At 55.3% G+C, this 27,756-nt stretch overlaps 12 protein-coding genes across 12 annotated transcripts; 8 read left to right on the forward strand and 4 right to left on the reverse strand.

Moving 5' to 3' along the window:
- The first annotated feature begins 83 nt into the window (after nt 1-83).
- BAUCODRAFT_38560 (uncharacterized protein) lies at nt 84-2,328 on the forward strand. Its single transcript, XM_007682236.1, has 3 exons — nt 84-1,273; nt 1,336-1,834; nt 1,901-2,328. Exons 1-3 carry the CDS (start codon nt 227-229, stop codon nt 2,095-2,097), a joined length of 1,743 nt encoding a protein of 580 aa, XP_007680426.1. The 5' UTR covers nt 84-226; the 3' UTR covers nt 2,098-2,328.
- Nucleotides 2,329-3,162: 834 nt separating this feature from the next.
- BAUCODRAFT_56972 (uncharacterized protein) lies at nt 3,163-3,629 on the reverse strand (the record flags this gene model as incomplete). The annotated part of the gene is made up of 2 exons (XM_007682264.1): nt 3,163-3,449; nt 3,518-3,629. Coding segments are annotated over 2 exons (399 nt in total), but the record flags the coding sequence as incomplete, so codon positions are not given.
- A 1,055-nt stretch (nt 3,630-4,684) lies between these two features.
- Nucleotides 4,685-6,167, forward strand: BAUCODRAFT_78716 (uncharacterized protein; the record flags this gene model as incomplete). The annotated part of the gene is made up of 3 exons (XM_007682355.1): nt 4,685-4,943; nt 4,995-5,904; nt 5,957-6,167. 3 exons carry the CDS (start codon nt 4,685-4,687, stop codon nt 6,165-6,167), a joined length of 1,380 nt encoding a protein of 459 aa, XP_007680545.1.
- A 583-nt stretch (nt 6,168-6,750) lies between these two features.
- Nucleotides 6,751-8,720, forward strand: BAUCODRAFT_27768 (uncharacterized protein; the record flags this gene model as incomplete). The annotated part of the gene is made up of 4 exons (XM_007682129.1): nt 6,751-6,868; nt 6,917-7,817; nt 7,870-8,470; nt 8,529-8,720. The coding sequence occupies 4 exons, from the start codon at nt 6,751-6,753 to the stop codon at nt 8,718-8,720; spliced, it is 1,812 nt and encodes a 603-aa protein (XP_007680319.1).
- Nucleotides 8,721-9,214: 494 nt separating this feature from the next.
- Nucleotides 9,215-11,571, forward strand: BAUCODRAFT_293734 (glycoside hydrolase family 32 protein). The gene has a single exon (XM_007682609.1). It carries the CDS (start codon nt 9,497-9,499, stop codon nt 11,363-11,365), a length of 1,869 nt encoding a protein of 622 aa, XP_007680799.1. The 5' UTR covers nt 9,215-9,496; the 3' UTR covers nt 11,366-11,571.
- On the reverse strand, nt 11,572-13,925 carry BAUCODRAFT_293733 (uncharacterized protein). The gene is made up of 3 exons (XM_007682610.1): nt 13,602-13,925; nt 12,748-13,454; nt 11,572-12,689 (listed from the first exon to the last, which is right to left on the reverse strand). The coding sequence occupies exons 1-3, from the start codon at nt 13,841-13,843 to the stop codon at nt 11,779-11,781; spliced, it is 1,860 nt and encodes a 619-aa protein (XP_007680800.1). The 5' UTR covers nt 13,844-13,925; the 3' UTR covers nt 11,572-11,778.
- A 548-nt stretch (nt 13,926-14,473) lies between these two features.
- Nucleotides 14,474-15,100, forward strand: BAUCODRAFT_53584 (uncharacterized protein; the record flags this gene model as incomplete). Its single annotated transcript, XM_007682260.2, has 1 exon — nt 14,474-15,100. A coding segment is annotated over one exon (627 nt), but the record flags the coding sequence as incomplete, so codon positions are not given.
- Nucleotides 15,101-15,183: 83 nt separating this feature from the next.
- Nucleotides 15,184-15,683, forward strand: BAUCODRAFT_293837 (uncharacterized protein). Its single transcript, XM_007682611.1, has one exon. It carries the CDS (start codon nt 15,268-15,270, stop codon nt 15,643-15,645), a length of 378 nt encoding a protein of 125 aa, XP_007680801.1. The 5' UTR covers nt 15,184-15,267; the 3' UTR covers nt 15,646-15,683.
- On the reverse strand, nt 15,684-15,924 carry BAUCODRAFT_293834 (uncharacterized protein). Its single transcript, XM_007682612.1, has one exon. It carries the CDS (start codon nt 15,917-15,919, stop codon nt 15,722-15,724), a length of 198 nt encoding a protein of 65 aa, XP_007680802.1. The 5' UTR covers nt 15,920-15,924; the 3' UTR covers nt 15,684-15,721.
- A 1,030-nt stretch (nt 15,925-16,954) lies between these two features.
- BAUCODRAFT_38569 (uncharacterized protein) lies at nt 16,955-20,207 on the reverse strand. The gene has a single exon (XM_007682237.1). It carries the CDS (start codon nt 19,925-19,927, stop codon nt 17,441-17,443), a length of 2,487 nt encoding a protein of 828 aa, XP_007680427.1. The 5' UTR covers nt 19,928-20,207; the 3' UTR covers nt 16,955-17,440.
- A 218-nt stretch (nt 20,208-20,425) lies between these two features.
- Nucleotides 20,426-21,743, forward strand: BAUCODRAFT_97546 (uncharacterized protein; the record flags this gene model as incomplete). The annotated part of the gene is made up of 3 exons (XM_007682613.1): nt 20,426-20,627; nt 20,686-20,996; nt 21,050-21,743. The coding sequence occupies 3 exons, from the start codon at nt 20,426-20,428 to the stop codon at nt 21,740-21,742; spliced, it is 1,206 nt and encodes a 401-aa protein (XP_007680803.1).
- A 597-nt stretch (nt 21,744-22,340) lies between these two features.
- On the forward strand, nt 22,341-27,634 carry BAUCODRAFT_77697 (uncharacterized protein; the record flags this gene model as incomplete). The annotated part of the gene is made up of 2 exons (XM_007682267.1): nt 22,341-27,508; nt 27,559-27,634. 2 exons carry the CDS (start codon nt 22,341-22,343, stop codon nt 27,632-27,634), a joined length of 5,244 nt encoding a protein of 1,747 aa, XP_007680457.1.
- Between the last annotated feature and the right edge of the window lie 122 nt (nt 27,635-27,756).

The following is a 27,756-nucleotide window of genomic DNA, read 5'->3' on the forward strand; positions in this document are numbered from 1 at the left end:
AGAAAGCTTGGTGTAGGCGGGTTTAAGGCGTATGATAATCGTCTTGTTCGCGGCCCTTATCGCTTGCCTGCACGCCTATCTATCGCGCAAGCATTGTTGACACTGCGCGTGCTACAACCATCCATGTGCGGCCGGGCGTCACTCGGACACTGCGTGGTAAGAGATGTAACAGCGACGAGAGAATGGTAAGTGCTGCTGCGATCTCCTTGTTCCTCGCTCCGGCAAAATGTCTATCGTTTCATTGTCAACGGGAGAGCCCACGTGTACGCTCGAAGACCTCAAGGCAATCGCCGGGGCGAACAACTTTGCCATCAAGCCGGGTAGTACCAACGAGACTGCCTTCCTTCTGTTCGCTAACGCCTTCGATGCGACATGTGAGGCGGTCAGCAGTCTGCCGGAGTACTCAGAGCCGCGCCTTCAACCTCAAGCGGTTGAGGGTGGCGAGCGTAAGTACTACAAACCAGATCAAGCCGAGAATCCTCTGAACGCCTGGGCTCATAAGACGACACTCCGGCTGCCAAATGTGAAAGGACCGCTAAGTGGCCGTACCATCGCCGTCAAGGACAATGTGAGCGTGGCTGGTCTGCCAATAGGCCTGGGCTGCTCGCCTAAGCTGCTCAAGGATGGAAAACATCCAACCTCCCCTATTGATGCCACAGTCGTGTCTCGCATACTCGCCGCCGGTGGGACAGTCAAGGGAACAGCGACCTGCGAGAACCTATCTATGTTCGCGTTAAGTTACACATCCGACTCAGGCGTCGTACACAATGCATGGTTGCCAGAGTATGCAACAGGCGGCTCAAGCAGCGGCTGTGGCGCTCTGGTAAGTATTGCGGATGTAGAGCAAGCTAGGAAAGATGGCAAAGATGCCAGAGGCTATCCGCTTGGCGAAGGCGTGGACCTTGCCGTTGGCGGCGATCAAGGAGGCTCCATTCGACTCCCTGCTTCCTACTCTGGCATATACGGTCTAAAACCAACGCACGGCTTGGTACCTTATACGGGCATCGCCGCTCTGAACCCGCTGATCGACCATACCGGACCAATGACGCGGACGGTCGAAGACGCAGCGCTGTTATTGACTGTCATGGCGGGTTGGGATGGCATAGATCCACGCTGTAGTCCTGAAACACCCATGCCCAGCGCGGTACCGGACTATTTGCACGATCTGCAATCATGGATCACCACCAAGGAGAAAGCTGGTGAGTGGACGCCACAAGCAGCGGCAAAGGGTTTAAGGATAGGTATTCTCAAGGAAGCCTTCGAGGTCTTTGGGGTAAGCCGAGCGCATTGTCGTCCATTCAGAACATAGCTGATCCTTTGACTTATCGACCTCAGCTTGATCCAGCTGTCAGCGAGGCGGTCAAGAAGGCCGCAGAACGCTTCTCGTCTCTAGGTGCCGAAGTCAAGGAGGTGTCAATACCAATTCACAAGCACGCCGCTTCTATCTGGACGATCGCGGCGCGGCCGATGATGCCACACAACGTTAACGGCAACCCACCTGACCTTCTATCATATACTATGCCCTACCTACAACCCAACCCAGTCGATCAGACATACTTCGACACGCTAGCGAACCGCAATCCAGCGGCGGTCAATGTACTGATGAACGCAGCACACATGCAACACAAGTACGGTCCGGCTCTGGCTCGCAAGGCGCACATGCATGTATGGGAGCTTAGGGCCGCATATGATAAGGCCTTTGAGGATGTCGATGTGCTACTAACGCCCGTCAATCCTACAGTAGGCCCTAGACATCCATCGGGCAGCGTGAAGTCAGAGCAGAATCCTGACGGCGTCAGCCAGAGGCTTATGGATCTATTCGAGCCCGCAATCGGTGCGTGATCGATGGGCCGTAAGGCCTTCTTTATGTTAGGACATCACTGACGAATAAATTGTGTAGGTAACACCCTCAATACATGTGGCTTCAATGTGACCGGCCATCCAGCTATGAGTATGCCTGTCGGCTGGGGCAAGGTGAAAGATGGCGAAGGACGACTGCCAATTGGCATGCAAGTAGTGGCGAAGAGGTGGAACGAGGCGAGTCTATTCAGAGCAGCGAGATCGTGGGAGGTCGGTGGGAGGTGGATGGACTCATAGGGACGGATCTCCTAAAGGTAATAAACGCAGCTAATATTACCAACGTCCACTACTAGTCTTTGCACAGCGCTAACATGGCCCTCCACCGGCTTGCAAGCTTCGTTCCAACCACCTTATCAAAGCTTTCGTACCTCGCACCGCGCCCGTAGTTTGCAATAGTGTACACTGGACCCAGTTCATCGCCACTTAGTCGTTGCATAGGCTCCCAATCCAGTTGCCCATGGCAGAACTTCAGCCATTGCTCCCGCAATTGTCTCACCGCGCCCGCGTACTCCTCGCGGTGCTTTTCGAGCAAGAGTTTCTCGGTAGGAGCATCGAAGAAGAACATGTCGCTGATAGCGTGATTCGCTTTGCCATATCCAAGGGACCAACCGACGTAAGGACTGGTAGCTTGGAACTCGTACAAGAAGACTTTCTGGCCTGGAGCGGGATTCAGGCAGGTTTGGTAAACTGGAATGCGGAAGATGAGCTCCGAAAGAAGCTCGGCGCAAGTTTCTAGATGAGCGGACGGATGTTGAAGCGCCTTTTCAGCGTCATAATGTTTGAGGGCGTCTGGACTGAGGAAGACACTCGGGTCGGCGGTGAGTGAGCTTCTGACCACAGTGGTGCGTACCATTCCCCGCAACTCATCGTCGTCAGGAGGAGAGATGCTACCCAACATAGCGAGCATCACGTCGTCCTGGAAAGTAGTAAGCCTTCGACAACTCCTGGTCAGTCATTACGATATTATCTTACCTCGAACTCACAGCACCCGATCATGTACTCCGGAGGGTGGCCCTCAATAGGGCATTCATGAATTGTCCGTCCTTTCAGCCAGTCTCCGTCAATCACGGGATTCCAGAGTCCGCTCAGGTGCTGGTTCACTAGGTCATCGACGGGTACTTCGCGTAAAGACCGCAGGCTGTCCTCGCCTTTGGTGAATGATCCTGCAAATTTGTCGTATATCGCCTGGTGATGGGTGATTGGCAAAGGACCGATGCCGACAGCGGTGCCGCTTGAGATGATGGCTCGCTTAAATTTGCGATCACGGAAGAGGGACTGAAGATGGCACGAAGCGCCTCCCGCACTGCCGCCCATAATGGTAATGTTGTTGGGGTCTCCGCCAAACCCGGAGATGAACTGCGCAACCCACAGCAAAGCTTGACGTTGGTCGTGGAGGCCATAGTTGCCCACAATCTCGCCGTTGCTTCGGTTGAAAGCAGCAAGCTCGCGCGACGCAAGGAATCCCAGTGGTCCGACACGGTAGTTGATGGTTACGACAACCACTGGCTTGCCCGTCGCAGCACCTACCCGAACGACATTCCGAGGATCGTAGATCTCCCGGTCGGCGATCTGGATGCTGGAGCTGCCGCCTGGTTTGTGTTGATTAGGGCCGTCAGCGATGCTTATACCCGTATGAAGATTTCAAGCGTTCAATTACCGGCAAAACCCCCACCATGTATGAAGAAGAGCACTGGCAGCGGTGTCTGGTTCTTCACAGACGTAGTGAGAGTGGTTACATTCAAGTTCAGACAGCGCAGCTCGTCCATCTCAGGCTTGGTAATTGATATTTCGTCCTTGCCGAGAGGACCCGTCCAGAACTCCGGAAAAGGCAGCTTTCGCTGTGGGCAGACATAGCTACGTCTCATCAGCTAGGATTGAGAGTTCACCACTGATCTACCAACCCAGGTGAGATAGCATCGAAGGGCTGCTGTGGCAGAGACGACTTCCTAATAGCCTGTCGAAACCGCCCGGGGATGTCTGCGTAAGGGATGCCACGGAACTGTACGATGTCCTCGCCGCGATCAACTCCATTGATGGATCCGAGGGCTGGATGAGCAAGTGTATACATCTTCACAGTTGACCGACGCTTCAAAGCTACAAAGGCTGACAGATACCTTGGGAGGTGCTTTCACAGTCTAGTCGTATTTGTACACTAGCCGAACGAAAGCTCATCATGGCTTGCTCTATCACTATGCCGGGTTTGGTGCCGCCATATTGTTGCCAACCTTCAGTAGTAGCCGACATGAAGTTGCCAGAAGTCGCTAAAACGGCTCGTAGGTTCACCAGCGAATCGGAAGCGAGTCGGGATCGAATCGGAAGGTGCTCGGAGCGGCACTCATGTGGCGTTAGCATGAACGAGACATTCTGCACCGTGCAGCCATGCATGATCTTCCCCACATGCACACACTCCTCCGCATTGCTCCCCAGAACTCGTGAGGAGGCCCGAGGGGCCTGGGCAATTTGCTATGGCTAGCCTAGAGTTCCGAGAAAGCACTATGGCTTCCAAGCTAGTCGCGTGGCACATTCATTGTCCAGCTTTCTGACTGCCGAGCATGGCATATATAACAATGCATCTGCGCCCGTCTCAGAGCTCATCGCATCCAGCATCTTCCCAATCCGACTGTCTCTAGACATCGTTCACCATGGCGACTTCAGCGGGCACCGTGCTGTTTACGCTTAAGCACAACTATCCTCTCGCCTTGACAGGTTCGAATTATCCTCATTGCGCAGACGATTGCGGACTAACTATCTGATAGCCCTCGTCTTGGCCATGACTTTGTTTACGTTCGGTTATGATGGCACGGTGATCTCAGGACTCTTGGCCATGGTACCGTTCGGTCAGCAATTTGGCAGCCAGAAACTCCCGGACGGTAGCAGGGTGCTCACGGCTACGGATGTTGCTCTATACGTTGCTGTACCGAACTCTGGCTGCCTTCTCGGCCTTCCGGCTGCTGTGTTTCTCGGTAACAGGATTGGACGGAAGAAGACGCTGCTCATTGCGGCATTCGTAAACGCCGCCAGTGCTGCTGTTCACACTGCCGCGCCTAATATTGCAGCACTGGTGGTTGCCCGCTGGATACAAAGTGAGTGAGACTTGACGGGCCCTGAGTTCGATAGATACTGACGATAGCAAGCCGCCTCTATCCTTATGTTCATCGTGATGTCCAGCGCCCTCCTAGCGGAAATTAGCCCTTCCGAAATCCGAGGCATCCTCACGGGCCTCTCGATTGTCCTTATCGACGCTGCGGCGATCGTGGCCCAGGGCGTGAACTACGCTTTCAGCAAGGTCATGGCTCAGTACGCCTTCCGTGTGCCTCTGGGAATCACTGTCGCCATCGCAGTACTGCTCTTCGGTGCCTTGCTTTTCATTGATGACAGCCCTACACACTACCTATCAAAGGGTAACGAAGAGCAAGCCTGGCGGAGTCTGCGACGGATCCGGAGAGGTTACACCGAGGCCGACTTGACCGTTGAAATGGCCTCGCTCAAACATCAGGCGGTGCTGGTCGAAACTGAGACTCAGATGTCCCGGAAGGAACTCTTTAAAGGCACGAACCGACGACGGACGTTCATCGCACTTGCAGTGGCCAACATGCAGCAGCTCTCAGGTATAGCGTTTGCCACCAACTACGTGACAGTCTTCCTGAGCACCATCGGCGGAGACGTCAGTGCGTTCACTCTTGCAATGGTCGTCGCCGTGCTGGCCTTCGCTGGAGCCGTTGCCGGCCTGTTCATCGTCGACCGCGTAGGCCGCCGCTTTCTCGCACTGAGTTCATTCAGCATACTCTTCGTTATCAATCTCGTCGTTGGAATCATGGGCTTTCTCCCACTCACCAACCCTGCGGTGCCTCGGACTATCGCTGCCTTCTGCTGCATGTTCGCTTTCTTTTTCGCGGCAGGGTTCGGCCCTCTCACTTACATATTGAGTGCGGAAGTACCTACGGCTCGGCTTAAAAACGCTAGCAGTGCGTTCTGCTTCTTCTGCGTGGCTTGCTTCGCCACGGTGGTGGTGTACTGTCTCCCTTACATCGCCGATGCTGGCTAGTAAGTGCATCATCTCTCATGACAGGATGAGCATCCAGTTGACATTACCTAGCGGCAACCTCGGCGCAAAGACCTATCTCATCTTTGCGGCCTGGATGTTGGGATGCATTGTTGTGACATTCTTTTGCATTCCCGAGACCAAGGGCCGCACTCCGGCAGAACTAGATGAGATGTTCGCCATAAAGCTGCCCGCTCGTAAATTCAAAGGTATGTTCGCAGACTCTGCACTGGCCAGTCGTGAGCAATCACTAATGTGCTGCTAGATTACGTCTCTCCTGTGGCGATTGAGAACATCGCAAGCGAGCTGAAGACTGGGGTGCAAATTGAGACGACCGAACATGTGTGATCTCTAGATCATTTGCAACCTTGACAGGTAATTGCAGTCATTCCAAGCAGTCCATAGACCGAGCAAAGGTATCACTTGGTTTCGTCGCTCGATCTTGTACACAATCACCAAAGTCGTTCTCAATGCTCGGACTACCGTCAAACTTCATTTTCAGTACCTAGGTAGGCACCTTTCTGTGCAGTAATATGTGATTTTTCGATCGATGCAGCCGCTGCGCACAGGGCATCCTCCAACCCAGTTCTCATCTCAGAAGCTATACCATCTTTAACTCAACATGCAACAGCGCAGCTGCTAGTCGGCACATTAAAGCGTCCAACATCTTCCCATTTCTTTGTTGGATGGCTTCAACGCGCATTCTTTAAGACGTGTTGAAGGTCACTATGCCTCCAAACCTCCAAGTATACTGGAGGAATGGCTTCGGCGAAGGTCAAGCTTGCGTGTGAGCCATGTAGATACCGAAAACTGAAGGTCTGCATCCGTTGTATAACCTGTATTCCACCATGGGGACTAAGCAGCTGGGCAGTGTGATGGCGGACGCCCATGCCTTCGTTGCACGGGCATGCAGTTCCAATGTCGATATGACAGCGAAAGACGCGCGAGGACTACCGCACGCGGCAGGTTGGTTATCAAATGACAGTGTGCTTTACCACAGAATGAGCTAACCAGGACACAGGCGCATCAGTGCGTTGCGCCTCCGGGGCGAGCTCAGCGAACGTTCCCTGGAGCCAGTTCCAGCAGCTCTGGCTGTGGGCTCAGAAAGCGCCATTAATATCGTCGATGGATGCACTTCAGCCCAGTCGCCACCCTCGGCCACGTTTGAACCTTATTCAACCAGGAATTACGGTCCAGATAGGCTACCTGATACGCAATCCCAAAACCTGCTCCGTTACCCGCATGGCGACGTGTCTCCGTCTATACTGTGGACTACCGCTTCGCCTCAGTCCCCTTCCACAAGCAACGGAGCTGGTTCCGGCACAAGTCCAGGACTGACGACAAGTCCTCCCAAACGCAGCGACCGTTCTTCAGACCCAGCCTTTGCGGTCACTGATCATGGCTTGCCTCACTGGCCACCGAATCTCAAAGATGACGAAATCCTACAATACATAGATATCTTCTTCGACAGGCTATACTCCACCCTACCCGTCGTGGATCGGCACGACTTCCAGAGGAAGGTGATGCTACAAAGATACCTGCATGACTCCTCCTTCGCAGCATTGGTACTGTCCATGTGTGCTTTTGCTCTACTGCAGCCTGTGTATCATCAAGAGTACGAGTCGATGGACAGGCGACAGAGTGTCGCAAAAGACATGCTTCAAGCAGCTAATACAATGCGCTCAAGCTTTGACTTTGGTGAGAACATGACACTGGAGACTGTATTGACGAGCTTCTTCATGTTCGCGGCACTGTTTGGACTTAACCTCCAGAAAGCGGCGCTGCTTCGTCTTCGAGAGGCTGCGGAAGTGGGCAAGCTGCTGGGACTGCATCGACCAGATAACTATGCGCCCCTCGGCTTCGATGAGAAAAGTAGACGCTTGAGATTGTTCTACATCTTGGCTGTGACCGAACGGTGATGCATCTCGTCTCCTTGCGCAAGGGAATGTGCGCTGATAGATTTCCAGGGGCTTTGCGCTCCAGCGCAATCACAGTTCAACATTTTCGAGACAACACATACGCACAATGTCCCCTGTTTTGGAAGAGCTACAAGCCAAGGCCAGTCAACGTTCCGAAGCGATTATTGTACATGATCAACGGTCGGCCCCGGCTATGCACGGCTTGCTTCAACTGATAGCACTTTTTGAATCTGTGGACGCAGAGATTGTACCATGTTTCAATAGGAGTTGCACTCCACGAAATCAACGGTGTATGCAGCTCACCACGGCCGTTGCGATCAAGACATACGATGCTATCAAGGGTGTCATAGGCCGTCCCGCAGACCGGCGCGAAGGGCAACCTGTATGCTCACCGCGCGTCAACCTTGATATAACCTACACCACCCAAGCGTCCTCGGAGCTCAGCACGTCTCAATACGCCGACTGCTTCACACTCCAGCAGTGGCTTCTCATCAGGCTCTGGGTAGCCTGTCTTGCGCACGACCTTCTTTCGGCGGACGAGTCATGTCTGGTTCTATCACCAACCTTTCCCGTAGCTATTGCGTGGGATGTGTGGAGCAAATGTAATGCTCTTGGTGAAGCCGTATTGGAGGTTCACGGTCTCGGCATGGTGTGTTAACCCTCGAAACATGCAACAAGACTGGGCTACGTATACTGACGGCTTGTAGATTGAGCGCATTCACGACGTCGCAATGGGCGTCGTGTTGACCTTGCAGTCGCATTCAGAGACCCGCAGTCTTGTGCCATGGGACTACGGTTGCCAGGTGGTCGAACAGTATCTGGGTTTGCTAGCGCGTCTACGTAATGGCCAGCACCCTTTCCATGCGGCTCTGCAGAACGCCTTCGACTCGGTCCGTTGACATGCGCCTACCGAACATGCGCGGAGGAAGCTGCAGAGCAGTAGCAGCCAACGCGCAGACAGACAATGTCGTGGCTTCCCACCGCTACCGTAAACTCACACGCCTGTCGAATGTCTGTATCTCCTTCATTCACTGCCATGGGAACTAGGTACCATAAAGCGCCGGCACCAGGTCATCCTGGCCGCTGCATTCTGACCTCTACTGACAAGAGTCACTAAACGCCCTTATTGGGATATGCGCTTACAACCGGACGGGAACATACAATCGCATCAGTGCTGGTCACGCTGCAAATGGAATGCGTTCCGTCAGGTCGACAATCATGCTTATAGGAGACGGCGTATGCAGTGGACATGGAGGCTCGACATGTACGGGAAGCTGACTGTTGCGGAACACGACTCGGCTGAACGAAAAGGGCGCAGATGCGCGCGGGACAGACCGCGCTAGATCAACCGAGCCCTCCGAGCGCCTTCCGATTGGAATGGCGCCGACCCCACACCAAACTGGTACGTGTGGGCTACTTGCGCCTGCACAGATTTGGTGAAGGCTTTACTGCTAAACCCACGTCCAGATGGATGCACTGGATGTGCCCAGACTCGTAGCGTGACCATGTCGGGTTCTGAAGATGGCGCGCATTTGGGCACGGCATTTGCTAAATGGTGTATGTGCCATGTTTTACAATCGTAACCGAAGATGCTTCAGTTCTCACCTGGTCGGCAATGCAGCGACAATACTCACGTTTGCAGCAGGAGCGGTCAAGGTAGAGACCAACTCCCACTATGTCGGTTCTTCAAGCAGCAACAACTGTATCGCATTGCCCGGATGCCAAACCAGACGTCTTGATCAAGGTCACCAGCGTTGAGATCAACGCAAACGAGCCTGTGGCGTTTACGAGATGGCGACCTATGTTCCATGTCATCGCTCCTCATGGATGGATGAACGACCCTTGTGCTCCCGGATATGATTCCAAACGCTGTATTTACCAAGTCAACTTCCAATGGAATCCTTATGGCACCACCTGGGGTAACATGTCATGGGGCTCAGCAACCTCAAAGGACTTGATCAAGTGGCAAGTGTCACCGACGCCCGCTGTTCAACCAACCGAGTCGATGGACGTCTGTGGGGTCTTCACAGGGTGTCTAGCGCCTACTTCTATCAGTGACGGACAACAAGCCATAGCATACTACACATCCGCGAATCATCTCCCTATCCACTATACCCGCAAATACCACCGCGGGTCGGAGAGGCTGCACATCGCCACATCGAGCAACGGAGGGCGAATATGGAAGCGACCGGTCGACAAGTCTGCAGTCGTTCTGTGTGGCCCACCAAGAAATCTAGAGGTTACTGGATGGCGAGATCCATTCGTCGCAGAGTGGCCTTCTATGGACAGCGTACTAGAATCTAAACAGTCGCTGTATGGTATCGTGTCCGGCGGCTTGCGAAACCAGACCCCAACACTGTTCCTGTATCGCATTGACTCGATGCTGCGATGGGACTTTTTGGGCTGTCTTTGCACGCTTGGCCTAAACTACACTCCTTCAAGGTGGTCTGGCGATTATGGCGTCAACTGGGAGGTTGCGAACTTCGTGCCGTTACCAGACGCTGGAGCCCAAGCCCAAGCTCTCATCATCGTTAGCGTCGAAGGTCGCCTTTCTGACGCCCAAGTTAATACTCCTGCCGAGCCGAAAAGCATGTGGATGGTAGGTGATCTGGCTAAGAGTGACCATGGCGCAGATCTGACCTTCAGCTACGGTGGCACGCTCGATCATGGCTCCTTCTACGCCGCTAACGGCTTCTTTGATCCTCTGATTGGTAAGTACGTGATCTTCGGCTGGATCACGGAAAGCGAGCTGGATCAAGATTTGGTTGACGCGCAGGGCTGGAGCGGATGTCTTTCCGTTGCACGAGTCGTAGAGATCGTGAGGTACCACTCGGTCGTTCGCGCGCTGAGGTCGGACTTGCAAAGCATGACGTGCTTACAGGTCGAAGCTGATGGAAGTGGCACTCACATTGTGCGGACGTTAGGAATCTCTGTGGACGAACGCTTGCGCCATTTAAGAGGCCGCCATGTCGGAAGCCGGGCTGTCAATCGGTTGGTGTCATTTCCCGGTGGTGTCTGCTCGCAATGGGAGGTGAAGGCTTCCTTTTGGCTTGGTGCAAGGTCGAAACGCGTCGGAATTGACATACTTCACTCATCCAGTGGGTCAGATTACTCAGGTCGCACACGCAAGATGCTAACATGCGTAGACTCTAACGCCAAAAGTTCCATCTACTTCGATGCTGAGACCGAGACGGTGGGCATCGACCGCTCTGCGTCCACCTCGCGCGATGGCGTTGGGACTAAGCTTCGAACAGCACCACATACGCTGTTCGCTTTCCGGGCTGGAGAGAACGTCAGGTGGGAGACACTCGAGATCCATGCAGTCTTCGACGCGAGCGTGCTCGAGGTCTTCTTCAACAACCGGACCGTACTCACTGCAAGGGTATATTCCGACTCCGGTACTTGCGCTACTCTCTGTCCTGTGATGGACGACTCTCTGGGAAACGCTACTCGCTACGGAGGAGAGTCGTCGTCAGAATTGCTTTCGTTTGATGTATGGACGCTCCGGCAGGCAGTGCACGTAGAGCAGACACATAGACTTTAGAAGCCTCCCAATTCGCAGTCAGCTTGAAACGCTCCAACATCTCTCTACATTCCGGTGTGTTCATCGCAAAGACATGCCGCTCTGCTCTCCAACCATCTGCAAAGCCGAGCGGAAAGCTCCTCGTGGACGTGCTGGCAGGCTACATTCAGTGCCTGCCGAAGGAAGTGCAACAGATTCGAAGCCATGAGGTTGAATACCCTTGTTCGCGCTGTAGACGCTGCAAGGTATAGTGAATGCCACAACAACATCAAGGCCAAGCAACCCAGCCGAGTCAGCACTAGGCGAGCGTATACTAATGAAAGGCCCATTCTCCATACCCAGTCCTGTCCTCCAAAGCAGGTCAAACTCATCGTTCATCATCCTGTCCGCCTTCCCCCCTGCCCTCGGCAAGCCCACTTCCGCGATCACGACCCTCAGATCTCAATATCAATCCCCAGATCCATACTCCCAATAACCTCATCGTCCAACGCCTTCTTCCGAATCGCCCCCAACAAACCACCACCACTCTTCTCCCTCTTCACACCCCCATTCACCGGCGTTCCCGTACGACTACGTCGACTCGGCGCCGGACTGGCCGCCCTCGAAACATCGCTGCCGAACAGATCGTCCATCTCGCCTTTGGGGACAGCAAGAAGCAGCTTAGCCTTCTCCTCTGCCTCCTTCTTCGCCTTGGCTTCCTTCGCCTCGGCCGCAGCCTTCTCGCGCGCAGCCTGCAACTTCCGCCGCTCTTCGATAAGCGCCTTGCGCACTTCCTCAGTCGTCTTGCTGCGGTTCTTCATATTGATCTGCGCGAGGCGATCCTGTTGCGACATCGGCGCATTGTTCTTCTTCGGGCTGGGCTTGACGGTGCCGTTGGCGTTGCCGTGCCCGTTGGTCATACTCTGCGTCGCGTTCTCCAGCGCGGCGACCTCGGCATCGCAACGTGCAACTTCCTCCGAATCGCCATCTTGCTCAGCTTTGAGTCTCCGCTGCTTGATCTTCTCGAGTTTGATGACGGCGGCGTTGGCAGGATCAAGCTTCTTCTCCATGGCGCGCTGGTTTGCGAGTTTCTGCGTAATGCGCTCGTCCGTCCAATCCATGTTCAGCAGACCGTGAATGGCGTCAAGGCGGGCACTGAGGTGCTTCTTCAGTGGAGTGCGGATGTTGTCCTTCTTGAGGGTGTCAATGTAGCGGTCGTATTCCTGGTCGGTGAAGTGGCTGTCGCTGCAGGCGGAGAACGGCCAAGGTTTCTCCGCGGCGCCATGGGCGACAACTGCGTAGACGTCGGTGTTGAAGTGCTTGCCGTTGGGGGCTTCCATTTGGTAGGGTTTGCCTTCCGTAAAGCCTACGATCTGATTAGCCCGCTGGCTGTACATTGTTAGGCGCTGCATGTATGACTGTACCTTTGATCTGCGTCATGCGGTACGTGTTCTGACCGGTATGCCTGTCCAAGCCAATGCTGACACGCGCATAGCATCCCTTGACGGCATCCTCGAAGCCTGGATAAAAGCACACCTTGGCGAAAGCGGTACGACCGATGCGGCACCGGTCGAAGTCCTTCTTTTCGGCCAGTGGCTCGTCGCGACGACGACTGTCATAAGGCTCAGCGAACTCGACTTCTTCCTCCTCGCCCTCAGCATCGCGCTCCGAAGCTCCCGAAGGCGAACGCCGCTCATCACGTCTGCTGCTGCGCTCCGCTTCAAGTCTGCCACGCTCTGTGCCCTTAAGTTCGCGGGCTCGCTTGTAGTCGTCAAGTGCAGTCTTGGTCTTCTCGGCCTTGGGTCGGGTTCTGCGGCCACCGTCTTCGAGCTCGGCGGTGGCTGCTGATCGCTTCCTGTGCTTGCTGGCTGCGGCCTTAGTTGCTGCGAGTGCTTTCTTGAGTTGCAGGTCTTGTTGGCGCTTAACGAGCTGCTGGGCGCGGTCCGCTAGAACTTCTTCGCGTTCGACTTCGGTCATGGCCAGGATGTCGGACTTGTCCTGGGCGGAGAGGTACTTTCCCTCGAGTGGGAAGAGCGGCGCATCATCGTCGACTTGCGAGCTCGGGGCGTCCATTTCGCCGTCCGATTCGTCCATGGCTTGAGAGGCGAGTGAGGCTGCCGGAGAGGGTGAGCTGTGGTAGTAAGTGTTAGCCATCACTCGATGTGGTTGTGGTGGTGAATGCATGATGAAGCCTCGAAGATACACCGGAATAATGAACGGCGATGTGCTCAGGCGCCAAGACTCTACTATTAACAATCATGTGGCGCGGATGACTTACCCAAGGTCGTCTTCTTCCTCACTCTCCTGCTTTCGAGCCCGCTTTCTACGGCCCTTGACCTTCTGCGCTATGCCCTTGGTGCGCTTGTTCGCATCTTCGACCTTCTCCACGCTCTGCTTGGCTTCCTGGCTGGGCGAGCGCTCGTCGTACGCCTGCGTCTGGTTGACTTCTCCTTCGCCCTCGTCGTCAGACTCTCCGCCCACCATGCCGAGCAGCTCCGCGTCAAGCTCGTTGTCAGACATGTTTGCGTTGTTCAAGTATGTTCCCAAACCGAATGGTAGGTGATGAGGTACGAAGAGGTACTATCGTGTCTGGCGCGGGATCGAGGGCGTCTCTTTATCCTCGGTAAATGTTGCAACTATGCGTAAATGTCGTGGAGATATTATGATGTTCTCAGTAAATCTGGTCAAGCGATGCTTTTGGGGATTGTGAATTGTGTATGACTCGGGCAATGGTGACAACAGTATCCAGATCGGCGACTTTGGAAGGATCCTGAAGGGCTATCGAGGGGATTAAGTAGTGGGAGGGAGAGTAGTGAGCTTGACATACGCCCGTCTCAGGGTTCGTGAGCGCGCCGAGGCGCTATCCGTCCGAGCTGGTCGGTGCCGCTATGCCGCATTTGGACGCCACTGACGATGCGATATGAAACGTTTGGCCGAGCATTGACAAGCCATCCGCATTCATACTCTGTTGACAACAGACCATAACGACTGGTAGACATCGTGATCATGAGTGTATGGGGACGGCAACTGCTCGGTTCGCCGACACTACCATTGAAGGCATCTCTATCGCCACTAGCCTTTCAACTCCGCGCCCGCACCAGCCAAAATGCCATCCAAAGGCGAAGCATGATCCAATCTGCCGCCTCGCCAGCGACCGAACCAAAGCCCGAAAGCCTCCATCAACCCCAACCAGCCCGGAGGAAGCCTCTCACAGCGGCACAGAAGGACTTCCTTGACCGCGCCCTCCGCGTCAATCACGCCGGCGAGCTTGCCGCAACCCTCATCTATACCGCCCAGTCTCCTCCTATCAACAAAGCTCACCCTCACCTAAGACCTCTAATGAAGCACATGTACGACCAGGAAGCCGGCCACTTCGCCACCTTCTCCCACCTCCTCGCTCGCCACCGCATCCGCCCCACAGCCATGTACCCCATCTGGTCCGCCGCCGCCACCTTCCTCGGCTGGTCCACCGGCGTAATGGGAAGGGAGGCGGCGATGGCGTGTACGGAGGCGGTGGAGACGGAGATTGGGGAGCATTATAACGGGCAAGTGAGGGAATTTTTGGGATGGGTGAAGGAGATGGAGGAGAGAGGCGAGGAGGTCGGAGAAGAGTTGAGGACGTTGGTGGAGGATGTGAGGAGGATTCGGGATGAAGAGTTGGAGCATTTGGATCATGCGGTCGAGAATGATGCCAAGGAGGCGAATCCGTATGAGCTTTTGACGGGCGTGATCAGGGTTGGATGTAGAGGGGCGATTTGGGTTACTGAGAGGGTGTGAGCGGGATGCGATGGGTCGGTGAACGACGGAGAGAGCGTGCGGTACAGTCTTACACCACTCTGGTTCGCTTCTATTACGCTCACAGGGCTTCCATACACCCCCTTGCGCTGCACGCAGATTGCCCGGAAGCGCCGTAGGAACGTCGGTTTGAAGACTATCGGCAGGCGATGTTGGCCCAAATGCGCGCTTGCCACTCGAGGCGCAGAGTTGTCCGCAGGCCATGGATTCGATGTGGACTGGGACCAGCCAGCCCTTCGGAAGGCGCTTCCACTTGCCACAGACAGCGCCTCAGCGTGGAGCCGCAAGCTTTCTTTGCTGCCTTAACACAAGCATTACGTTCGCCATACGTGGTCTCATTCAACCAAGGTGACTACGTGCAGTGCGCCACACCGCCAGATGTTGCGAGCTGTCGTAGAAGAGGAGCTGGGAAGTCCTTGACTGCATGTAGGGACCTGCATGCTACACGGACCCGTCTCCAATTACGAGACCGGAAAGCTGGCGTTGGGCAAGCACACCTGTGCGCAATTAGAGAGTTCGTCTTCTAAGTACGCCACGCCGCTCCTGCGATGCCCAAAGACGCACGAAGGCATTGCAATGAGCGTGGATGTCCAACTGTTCTTATCATTGGGCGTCGTATGTGGTGGAGTGCGAAATCGAACGCTGGAAAGCGCGGGCCACACAAGCTCCACGTGCCATCACAGGGCAGTGGGAACACGGATGTAAGCTAGACTTCACATCAGTAATATCAATACCACCTGAAGCAACAATGGACAATAGGTAGATCTGGTATTCACTGTAGGTCGGTAACATTGCAAGCATCCCAATTCTTCTACTCGCTCTTACCTTCGCTTTCACTTTCCAACACTCTCCTTTGCAACTTCTTAGGACCAACAAAACCAACTTTCCTTAAACTCGTAGACAGCAGAAGACACCTTCATACGGCTCTGACTCGGGCTCTACAAGATGAAGCCAAACAAGCGCAAGATTAGCGACACAACATCGCCCTCCGATGATACCGTGCTTACATCTTCATCACCGCCATCAGCAAGCAAGCGACCCAAGCGTAACACGCCACTCAACCGAAAAGGCTCCGCTCCGTCGTCATCATCGCCGCCGAAGCCAGCTAATGGTAAGAAGGCCGTTGCGGGAGACGCACCGGCAGTACCTGTATCAACTCGCCGGTCGAAGCGGAACACGCCTATGGTCGGCAAGGAAGCTGAAGACGAAGCCACTGCCTCATCGCCACCATCGTCCACATCACCGCCTGAACCGGAGCTTCCCACGAGCGCAAACGAACCAGAGACCTTCACAGGAGCGACAGACGCACCACCGCCTGCACCTGCACCGGAGAGGAAGAAAGCCAAACGTAAGCTCCCGCCACCACCGATGGGCATCGACACCGCCAAGATCATTAAGGACGATCTGAAAGACATGCATTTCAGTGATCAGCTTGTCCGCGGGATAGCGGGCAAGAAAGAACGTCGAGATTCGTACGGACACTTACTCAAGCCGCCCGGCGGCGCCGAAGACGAGAATGGACGGGCGAAGAGGGTCAAGAAGAATGGCGGGTTCGGAGCAAAGTACGAGCATCTGTACCTTGGCAAGGAGTCTTCGAGTCAGTACTAAGCCCATCCTCGACCTCGTGCAGGCCCTTTTGCTAACCGTATTGGTGTGTAGACTGGGTCCTCTTCGATCCCACCCGTGGCTACCCAAACTTCAACGACCCGTTCCTCGCAGAACACCCACTCTCACCTCCGCCGATCCTCAGGCAGCTCGAGCGCTTCAAGGCGGGGAATAAGCGCGTCGTGGAGTATGACCTGGTCAGCCGTGCTTTGCGGGTGAAGCGTGCACCGAAGATCCTGCGCAAACAGCACCGGGAGGTGCAGTATACGGACGTCGGACCACAGATCGTGGAGTACGCTGAGAAGAAGCTGGCGGGCGATGGGAAGAGGCGGAAGGTCAGTAATGAGGATACAGCTGAGGCTGGGGTGGGCGTTGAGACCGAGGCTAAGGCTAAAGTCGAGGTCAAGGCTGCTATGGATGGGAAGGGGAAGGGGAAGGCCAAGGTGGCAGAGGGCAATGCACAGGATGCCGGAGAGGCGGAAGAGCTGAGTCAAGTCGACGAATGACGTTTCCTATTGGGGTTGGTATGGTCAGATGGATGCTTTGTATGGCTGTAGCAGTCATTCGAGGGCTACTGAGCGAACTGTTCAAACTTGCAGCTCTCGCGCATCTGCGTATATCGCGGCTCGGCAGTGCAATCACATCGTCGCTCCCTTGCATTGCTGATGGTGGTATTTGGAAGTCCACTCCGAGTAATTAAGCAAGACGCTTTTACGGTCAAGACTCGCCGTCGATCAGCTCTTCTATCTCCTGCACGTATAGCTCCGCGTCTAAACCGGCCTCCCACGCCTCCCGTTCCGGATCATACACATTCAGCTTTCTCATCCCATTAGCGGCCTCAATAGCTGAGTCCGCTTGCAGCTCGTCTTGGTGCAGAAGCTGACGCTCGAGCCTGCTGACCACGAAGTCCGCAGCGTCATCGTCACCCATGCTCTTCGCACTTCCTGCCTGCTCTCCCAATGCATCGCTTTTCCACAGTCCATTACGCTGGCAAAAGGCTAAGAAATTGCGCCAGTACTCATCCTGCCTTAACACAATTGGGTTGCCAATAACAATCAAACCCTCTTTAGCCCTCGTCAACGCAACATTGAACCGCTTTGGCTCGCGTATCACCCCCAAACCCTTCGCCAGATCTTGTTCAATGAAGCGATCTCTCGTCCTCGTTGTGCATATGATGACGAGCCTCGACTCCAGGCCCTGAAACGCCTCGAGCGGTCCTATACTGACGCCGTGCATCCTGAACCTTGCGCCGCGAGCGACGCGGCGGATGAGCTTGACTTGAGCGCGGAAGGGACTCATGATGCATATGTCTCTCGGCTCTATCAGACCGGATTGGAGGAAGGAGTAGGCGAACTGACAAGCCATATTGGCCTCAGCTCTATTGTACCATCCTCCTCCGTCGCCTTCGATGTCATCGGCGCCAGTGTTGCAGGCAAATAGTACGGGCCAGCCGCGCCCTTCCCAGCTGTTCCACGAGAGTAGGCGATCGGTGTCGGTAGCTTCTGGCTCGAGAGTGTCATGATAAAATAGCGAGGAGGGTGTGGCGAGGATGGCTGGGTGGGAACGATAGTTTCTGATTAGATTGGCGAATGGTGCGCGCACTATTGGGAGCATCTGTTGCGTTAGGGGCCGCATAACACCGCCCGTCTGCTTTGATCGCGCGAGTGGGTGATCTCGGTACAGCGGCCGTGCCAGTAGGCGCTCGAAGAGCGACGTTTGCAAAGCTGGAATCTTTGACGCCGTACGTGGGCCGAGCTGGTTCTGATCTCCAGCCATCACCACCAGCGGTAACGGTAGGTTGGTCTGCTCGTACCCTTCAGGCGGTGCAACTACAGTCAATGCAATGCAAGCCTCTGGCTCCGTCGCTTGCGCAGCTTCATCAATTAGCAAGCCAGTCCAGTGAAGCGGTGGGATTAGTACGGCGTTCTCTGGATGTAAAGCAGAAGAGACACCTTGTTCCAGGCCAACCAAGTCTGCATTGGAAAGGCGAGCTCGCACCAGTATCTCCGCGTCACGGCAGGTCACTACTACGATACGGTAACGCATTAATTGCTGAAACGGCGGCAGAGAGAACATGTCCTCATCCACATGGCAGTAGGGTAGAATGGTTTGAGGTACTTCTGGGAAGCTCCGCGAAGGTGCATTGAGTCGTAAGAGTTGCTTCGGCACAAGGTGGATGCGCAACCTCAGCGTTAGTGTGTCGGCTGCTGGATCGGAGGGCGCGCAGACAATAACGTGCGAGCTTTCATGTTCGGCGATTAATTGCAGAGCTAGCTCAACCATAGTCTTTGTTTTGCCAGTGCCGGGAGGACCAGAGACAAGGTACGGAATGTCGCCATACTTTTGCAGCAGCACCGTGTCTACGGCTCGAATCTGCTCGTAGTTGAGCTGCTTGTCTCGTCCCTCCCATCGAATGGTGCCTTTGTTCAGAGTGTTTTGCAGCACACCGTCCGTTTCGTCAGGGAACAGCATCGACCTTGTCCAGCACGCTCCGCCACTAAAGGTCAAAGCCTGCTCTAAGGTGGTGATAGCTCTGTACATGGCTCCGATACGGCCAACCTGTATAGTAAAGCAGACATTAAATTGCATCGACATATGGTATAATCCATCCACCCGCAGGGTCAGTATTCCATTGAGGCTATCGATAGCCCATATGACTGCATCGTGGCGGAAGATCATCGGAGACTCGTCAGCTAGTGAATGTCCGTTCCGATACGTTGCCATCGGCCCGCTCAAAACCTCGCCACGCAGGTCAAGATGCAATTGCCGCAATTGTACGACATCCCCGAGTTCGACAGCTAGGCTAAGCTCTCTTAAGCCGGGCACAACCAGAGAATACATGCATGGGCGCGGATCCCTTGCTGCTGGTTGAATCGGAACCTTGTAGAGCGCATGATCGTCGCACTGTATCCGAAGGGCCGCTGCTTCGTGGACCAAAGCCTCCCGGAAGAAGCCATGGTAGTTAGAAGGTTCGAGTTTGTGGCCTACTGGAGCAGCGTTGGGCAGCTCTGGCGGCGGAGGGTCCGGTTGCAAAAAGGCCGAACCTGCAAACGAGCGTACATATTCTGCAAAGTCGATCCACCTTACTGGTAGAGATGGGATAATGTGCTGATTTGACGCTTCGTTGACGGCTCTCAGGCTGTGGGGAACATAAGGCCGTGCATAAGGATCCAAGGTAGACGAAGTATGTTGCTGGTTAGCCATATTTGTTCCGTACTGCTGGAAGATGCGTTCTATTCATCATCGGACTGCTGCTACTCCAAGTTGAATGGAGATCCATGTTCTATGAGTAGAAGGTGATGGTCAAGATGCGGCAAGGCTGAAGGCAAACTGCATTGCGCCGCGGTGCCACGACGCCGTTTAGTCGATCGCCCCCAGTACGCATATCACAGTAACTTGCCATGCAGACGATATCAATCTCCAATCGTTCAGCGGAAATGGGGTATACTAAGCGACTACTGTTGCAGTGCTCGACACACGTGCGTGTACCTTGTGCTGTTCGAGAGTCGAGATGGAAGGTACGCAAATGTGCCGATCTCGGAGGCTCTTCGGTCCCAGCCATTGAGCGGCAGCTACCGAGCTGCAGGGCGTCGACACTTTGCGGAGAGCTGGCTCGAAAAATCTCAAGCTCGCATTGCTCACACGACTCTAAGAAATACGCAGTCTCTCTTTGGTCTCCCTTTCCACTCCCAAAACAATACCATGGCTTCACAGCGGTCAAGCAGAGCACTGCGCCTGGCATTGAGGCAGTTGAGCGGTCCTCGCGTGCAGCAGCGCACGTTCGTATCGGCGGTGAACGCAGCAAGCAGACCGGCTGTGAAGCAGGCAGCTGTCTCCTCCTTTGTACAGCAGACAAGAGGAGCAAAGACCGTCGACTTTGCTGGTGACAAGGAGAAGGTCTATGGTGCATATTGACCGCTTTGCACATCTCATCGGTCTGATTCAAGCTGACAATGCCACAGAGCGTGATGACTGGCCTCGCGACAAGCTCCTCGACTACTTCAAAGATGACACTCTTGCGCTGATCGGTTACGGCTCGCAAGGTCACGGCCAAGGTCTGAATCTTCGCGACAACGGTCTCAATGTCATTGTTGGCGTGCGCAAGAACGGCGCAAGCTGGAAAGAAGCCGTGCAAGATGGCTGGGTGCCAGGCACGAACCTCTTCGACGTTGACGAGGCTATCAAGAAGGGCACGATCGTCATGAACCTGCTCAGCGACGCTGCGCAGAGCGAGACGTGGCCGCACATCAAGCCTATGCTTACCAAGGGCAAGGTAAGTGCCTCGTATATGCTGTACATACGTAGAGTGAGACTCACCTTCGGCAGACTCTCTATTTCTCCCACGGCTTCTCCCCTGTCTTCAAGGACCAGACGAAGGTCGAGGTGCCAAGCGATATCGATGTAATCCTCGTGGCGCCCAAAGGCTCAGGCCGCACAGTTCGCACCCTCTTCCGCGAAGGCCGCGGCATCAACAGCTCCTTTGCCGTCTTCCAAGACGTCACTGGCAAGGCCGAGGAGAAGGCTGTCGCAATGGGCGTCGCGATTGGTTCCGGCTACCTGTACAAGACTACCTTCGAGAAGGAAGTCTACTCCGACCTGTACGGCGAGCGCGGCTGCCTGATGGGCGGCATTCACGGCATGTTCCTCGCTCAGTACGAAGTGCTGCGCGAGCGGGGTCATTCGCCGTCAGAAGCCTTCAACGAGACTGTGGAAGAGGCCACGCAATCTCTTTACCCGCTCATTGGCCAGAATGGCATGGACTACATGTACGCGGCATGCTCCACGACTGCCCGTCGCGGTGCGATCGACTGGAGTAAGCGCTTCAAGGAGACGCTCAAGCCAGTGTTCGAGGAGTTGTACGAGAGTGTGAAGACGGGTAAGGAGACGCAGCGCACTATGGAGTACGCCGGCCGTAAGGACTACCGCGAGGCGTTTGAGAAGGAGATGGAGGAGATCAGGAATATGGAGATCTGGCGGGCTGGCAAGGCTGTAAGGAGCCTGAGGCCGGAGAATGTGTAGTGAGCGCAACCAAGTCTTGGCACTGCTGGCGTTGCATGGTGAGAAGAACTTGACGGCGTATGCGGGCGCTTTTCTGTAGAGTATGTACGTGTACTCGGAATAAAAGAACATTTCACCGGCCATATGCCACACGCATCTGAGACAACCTGGACCACTCCACAGCGCACGGGCTTCATAGATCCGCGCTTGCGGCAGCTTCCCGCACCTTCAATCACACTGCAGCGGAACCGCGGATGTCAAGAGTCGAAGACAAGCATCATCTCTTAGCATTGCTTCTTCACGCTCCCGCGCTTCAAAATTGTGAGTGCCAACGCGAATGGTCCTTGTCATGTTATATGCCAAGCGTCATGGCTCGTAGGCGGGATCAGACATTGGGACGAGGAACACTGGAGCAGGGGACAGCCCTGAGCGAGGGAGAGGCAGACGGAAGGACAGCCTGTTCGTGTTCGGGCTACTGCAGCCGCGGGGCGAGCGCTACATAGCAATGGCGACACTGGAAGCGCAGAGGTTGGCTGTGCCAGAGTTGAGAGATGAGGACGTCTCGCCCTCCAGAATCACGGACGTGTTGCCCCACCCGAGCGAGGCTCTTGAGGCGGGCATGAGAGTACAGAACGGGACCGTAACACCACCGCACAGACGAAGCGTGCAGTTCGCTCGCTCTCCACCGGCCGAGGACGAAGCAATCCCATCCCCGTTGCGCAAGATACAGACTCTGGAGTCAGACAACGAGGCCGACCGACCAGCCAATCTCCGTGAGCGGGAGAAACAGGGCTCCTTCTTAGGCAGGTTCAAGGCTCTCGCCACGCCATCTGGCTCGTCACCGTCGCATACAAGAGTGCAAAGCAACAGCACAGGGTTCGCCACGCCGAACATTGCCCTCTCCCCGCAATCTGAACGAAGTGAGCCGGTGTTTTCTCTGGAACCGAGTGAGGCTGCCGATGCGGACTTCGAGAGAGGTCAGGAGTCTGATGAGGCAGGAGGCGACAACGTGCGCCCACGAAAGCGTCGCAAGTCACGAAGACCACAGATCGGCGGATCAGAGTCTGCTCCGACTACGCCCCGGCAGTCCCGCTTTGCGTCTTTCCTGCGTGACCGTTCCGTGCCAGCTGCTACTAATCGTCCAGATGCCCCGTCGAGACGCAACACCTTCTCAGATGCAAGCGACGCTGGCCATGCTGCTGTATCCGAGGACGAGGGCCGTGACCGTATGCGCGTTTGGAGACGTGGGCTCTCTCACTCTGCTAGTAAGCCTACCGACGGCGAAGTGACCAATGGTCACAGACCGAGTCACTTCCGCCGTTTCACAACTCGGGGCTTTGATGGCTCAAGCTCGCCATTCCGCACACGTGGCGAGAACGGCAGGCAGGAGAGCAGCAACGTGCAGCGATGGCGGCAGGTTCTCAGGACTATTGGCCAGCGGCGCAAGGAAGAAAGGCTGAAGGTTGACCATCAAAAGTCTGCGCAGCTAATGGCCGAACTGCTTGCGGGTGCGCCAGCAGCGCTTGTTTTTGCCAGCATGTTCCAGCGCGACGAGAAGAAACGTCACAAAGTGCCTGTCTTGCTGGAGCAGCTAAAGCTTAGCATACCTCATTCCGAGACTCGGCAAGATAGCAAAGGCGACAGGCATGCCGTTTTCAGGATCGAGCTAGAGTACGGCAGCGGGCCCGCGCGTATGCAGTGGGCGATACGACGGACCTTAGCCGACTTTGTACAGCTCCATGCTAAGTACAAGGGCGCTTCTACTGCGGACAAGATCAAGCGCGGGCGCGGCGATCCGAAGGGCAGGGCAAAGATGCCAAAGTTTCCCAAATCTGCATTCCCGTATGCAAGAGGTGTTAGAGGCTTGTTTGACCGCATAGTCGACGAGGATGAGGACGAGGAGGCGCCGCACCCCGCCGCAGATGTGGTTGCGCCAGTTTTCGGCACCGCTGGCGACGCGAGCGGGACCGATCAGGAGACTCCTCAGCGACCAAGCCTTGCAGGCCGCAAGCACACCCGCCGTAAGAGTAGCTATGCGCCACCACGTCGAACGAGTACCGGCGAGCTAATACCAGGTTCAACGGATCACAGCGCTGTGATGGCGCAGAATCGCGAGCGCTACAACGACTACCAGCGTAGGAAATTGGCGACGTACTTACAACAGATGATCAGGTGGCTCATCTTCCGAGCCGATGCAAACAGGCTCTGTAGATTCCTAGAAATCAGCGCGCTTGCGCTTCGGCTTGGCGCTGAAGGCGGTTGGCAAGGAAAGCAAGGCCTGCTCACGATTGCCAGCCGTCCGAACAAGGAAATGAGAACAAAGGCTATGGCAATGGGCAGACTTATGGTCGCCGCTGATTTCAAAGAACGACACAAGCCACGATGGTTCCTTGTCCGGCAGTCCTACGTCGTGTGCGTGGACGGACCGGAAAGCTTGACGCCTTACGATGTGTTTCTAGTGGACTCCGACTCCCGCACGGAACAGATTCCGAGGAAGATGGTAGATCAGAAGACTGCAGCGGACATGGCGAAGGCTGCCGTTGACACGACGGCTACCGGCAATCATCACATAATCCGGCTGTGGAACGCGGAACGAAAGTTGAAGCTTGTTGCACGAACCGAACGCGCGTACTTACAGTTCCATGAGAGTATACAGCACATGATAGACAATACTATATGGGCGAAGAAGCAACGCTTCGCATCTTATGCGCCGGTCCGCAATAACGTATGGTGCCGATGGCTGGTCGACGGACGCGACCATATGTGGCAAGTCTCGCGTGCGATAGACAATGCCAAAGACTTCATATACATACATGATTGGTGGCTGAGCCCCGAGCTGTATCTGCGGCGACCAGCAGCAGTAAGCCAGAAATGGCGACTAGATCGGCTCTTGCAACGAAAAGCGCAGGAGGGCGTCAAGATCTTCGTCATCGTCTACCGCAACATCGAGAGCGCGATCCCGATTCAGAGCGATTACACCAAGTGGAGCTTACTCGACTTGCACGAGAATATCTGTGTCCAGCGCTCGCCTAATCAGTTTCGACAGAACCAGTTCTTCTGGGCTCACCACGAGAAGCTCGTAGTCATCGACAACATGATGGCATTTGTGGGTGGCATCGACCTGTGCTTCGGTCGTTGGGACGACTCATGCCATAGCTTGACAGATGACAAGTCCACCGGCTTTGAGCTTGACCCAACAGAGGGTGTACAAAACGATAATATGCAGATGTGGCCTGGCAAAGATTATAGCAACCCTCGTGTGCAAGATTTCTATGCGCTTGACCGGCCGTACGAGGAAATGTACGACCGGACGAAGGTGCCAAGGATGCCGTGGCATGACATCCACATGCAGCTCGTCGGGCAGCCGGCGAGAGATATTGCACGTCACTTCGTGCAGCGTTGGAACTATGTCCTGCGCTCTCGCGTGGCGACCCGTCCTACACCGGTGCTGCTACCGCCACCGGAATACGATGCTGAGGAGCTGGAACGCTTGGGCATGACCGGCACCTGTCAAGTGCAGATTGTGCGATCTTGCTCTCCATGGTCGATTGGAACTCCAAATAAAGTCGAGCACAGCATCATGAATGCTTACGTGCATCTGATTGAGACGAGCGAGCACTTTGTCTACATTGAGAACCAGTTCTACATCTCGTCTTGCACGGTCGAAGGGACGCCAATCAACAACTCCATCGGCGACGCGCTGTACAACCGGGCCCTTAAAGCGCACAGGAACAATGAGCAGTGGCAGGCGTGTCTTATTATCCCGCTCATCCCGGGCTTCCAGAACACGGTTGATAGTCAGGACGGCACGAGCGTCCGCTTGATAATGCAGTGCCAGTTCCGCTCCATATGCCGTGGCGAGGCCTCTCTCTTCGGTAGGCTGCGCGCCAAAGGTATCGAGCCGGAGGACTACATTCGCTTCTACTCTTTGCGGCAATGGGGCAAGATCGGTCCGCGGAAGTGCTTGACCACCGAGCAGCTGTACATCCATGCCAAGTGCATGGTCGTTGATGACCGGACCGTAATCATCGGTTCCGCCAATATCAATGAGCGGTCTATGCTCGGAAGTAGGGATAGCGAGGTGTGCGCTATCGTCACGGATACTAAGATGTTGCCAAGCTTTATGGGCGGCGAGCCGTACGAAGTCGGCGAGTTTGCGCACACCTTACGGATGAGGCTGATGAGGGAGCATTTGGGCGTGGACATTGACGCGCTCTATCGGGGTGAGCAGGCTGGTCAAGAGCGCGAAATGGACAATATATACCGCGCACAAAGCAGCGTCGGTCTTGGCCTGGACGGCGAGGTAGGCCGCGATGACTACTTCAGCACGCCGCCGGGGTCACCCCATCTTTTACCGCCTCCGGCGCTCACTGAACAGAACCTCCGAGCAAATTCTGTTGATGAGGAGGACAAGCGTGGCAGGAAGTCTGCAAGTGATCTGGCCATGCCATTTCGAAGCTTGGCAGGCACCACTCAAGTCACAGACTCTGGAAGTGGTAGAGCGAGCATCGCGCAAAGTCCCCAGCTGAAAGGCGAGTCGAAGAGAGAAGCCTTGCACGATCTAGACGTCGATGGCTTCGGTACAGACAATATGCATGCCATCGTGGGCGCTGGTATTCAAGGGCTGACGGACACCTTCGTTGACGCTCATGGACACGAGGTCATACTGAGGACGGACGCTCCTGGCGTAGAGCGGATTAGGAGCCTCGACGCGCAGGACGCCGTGCGCGGTGATGATAGCATCATTGAAAAAGCAGAGCCATCTGCACGCCCCCCGTGGCCGATCGAGCGCGGTGACACCGTGGCATTGGGTCTTATGCCACGTTCGCAGTTGCCTGAGCTGCCAGCATTGGATGACACTGACATAGGCGGCCCACCCTTGACAAGAGGTCAATCCTCGGCGTCGGCAAAGGTGGTTAACCCGCTCGTACAGTCTCTACGTCGCCCCGAAGTGCACATAGACTGCATGACGGACCCGCTAGCGCTGGGGTTCTATCACGACATTTGGCACACAATCGCCGAGAATAACACCAAGCTCTACCGACAAGTATTCCGATGTATGCCAGACTCCGAGGTTTTGGACTGGAAAGCCTACGAGCGCTTCAATGACTACAACGAGCGCTTCATGCAGTCGCAAGGTCTTGGTACAGCCAGAGCGAACTCGAGCAGAGATGCGCCAGATAGCAGCGGCCCACCTGGCTCCGGGGGACCGATGGCGGATGCTGCAAGCTCGATCGTGCCAAGTGTTCTAGAGAAGGGCACGGCGGATCGTCAGCAGAAGCACGGCGGCCTGCTTCACGCTGTAGTGGATAGGCTGCGGCCAGGCAGCAAGTCCAGTCATGACCCAGGTCGCAACCCCGAAATGAGCGAGAAAGATCGGCCAATGCCAGGCAGTCCGGGTTCCGGCGCGAGTAGCGGCCCGACTGTGGTTCCTTCCCCTGATCTCAAACCGTTGAGCGAGAAAGAAGCCGCGAAACAGCTGGATGGCATCAGCGCCGCCGATATGGCGTATGTGCAAACTCAATCCACTCGTGATACTACCGGCGGCAACAGCTTCGAACGCAAGCGGACGGTGCAGTACTCAGATAGTGTCACCCAGTCCCCAGAGATCCCAGCTATGCAGCCTAGCTCAAGCTCGACGGGCTTGCAGCAGTCCGCCAGCCAGAGGCGCAGGCGAAGGGCTACAACCAAAAGCAGCGCGAGGGTTGATGACATTCTGAGCAAGGAGGAAGCAGAAGGCTTGTTGAAACTGGTGCAGGGGTCTATTGTACTTTGGCCGTATGACTGGTACGTACTTCTGCATGCGCCTGGTAGAGCTACGCTGACCGAAATCGCAGGCTTGAGAAGGAGGAAAAGGGCGGCAATTGGCTCTACAGCATCGATCAGCTTGCGCCGCTAGAGATTTACGACTAAGCTTGCAATTTTGCTTTGCTGCATTCACTTGGTAAGAGTTGCTTGGATCGCTTTTGAGCGTGGTGTTGGTGGAGCATAGCGTCGGAAAGGGCATATCTGTAGGCGTGTTCATGCAGTAACAC

Source organism: Baudoinia panamericana (assembly GCF_000338955.1).
Source record: "Baudoinia panamericana UAMH 10762 unplaced genomic scaffold BAUCOscaffold_13, whole genome shotgun sequence".
NCBI lineage: Eukaryota > Fungi > Ascomycota > Dothideomycetes > Mycosphaerellales > Teratosphaeriaceae > Baudoinia > Baudoinia panamericana.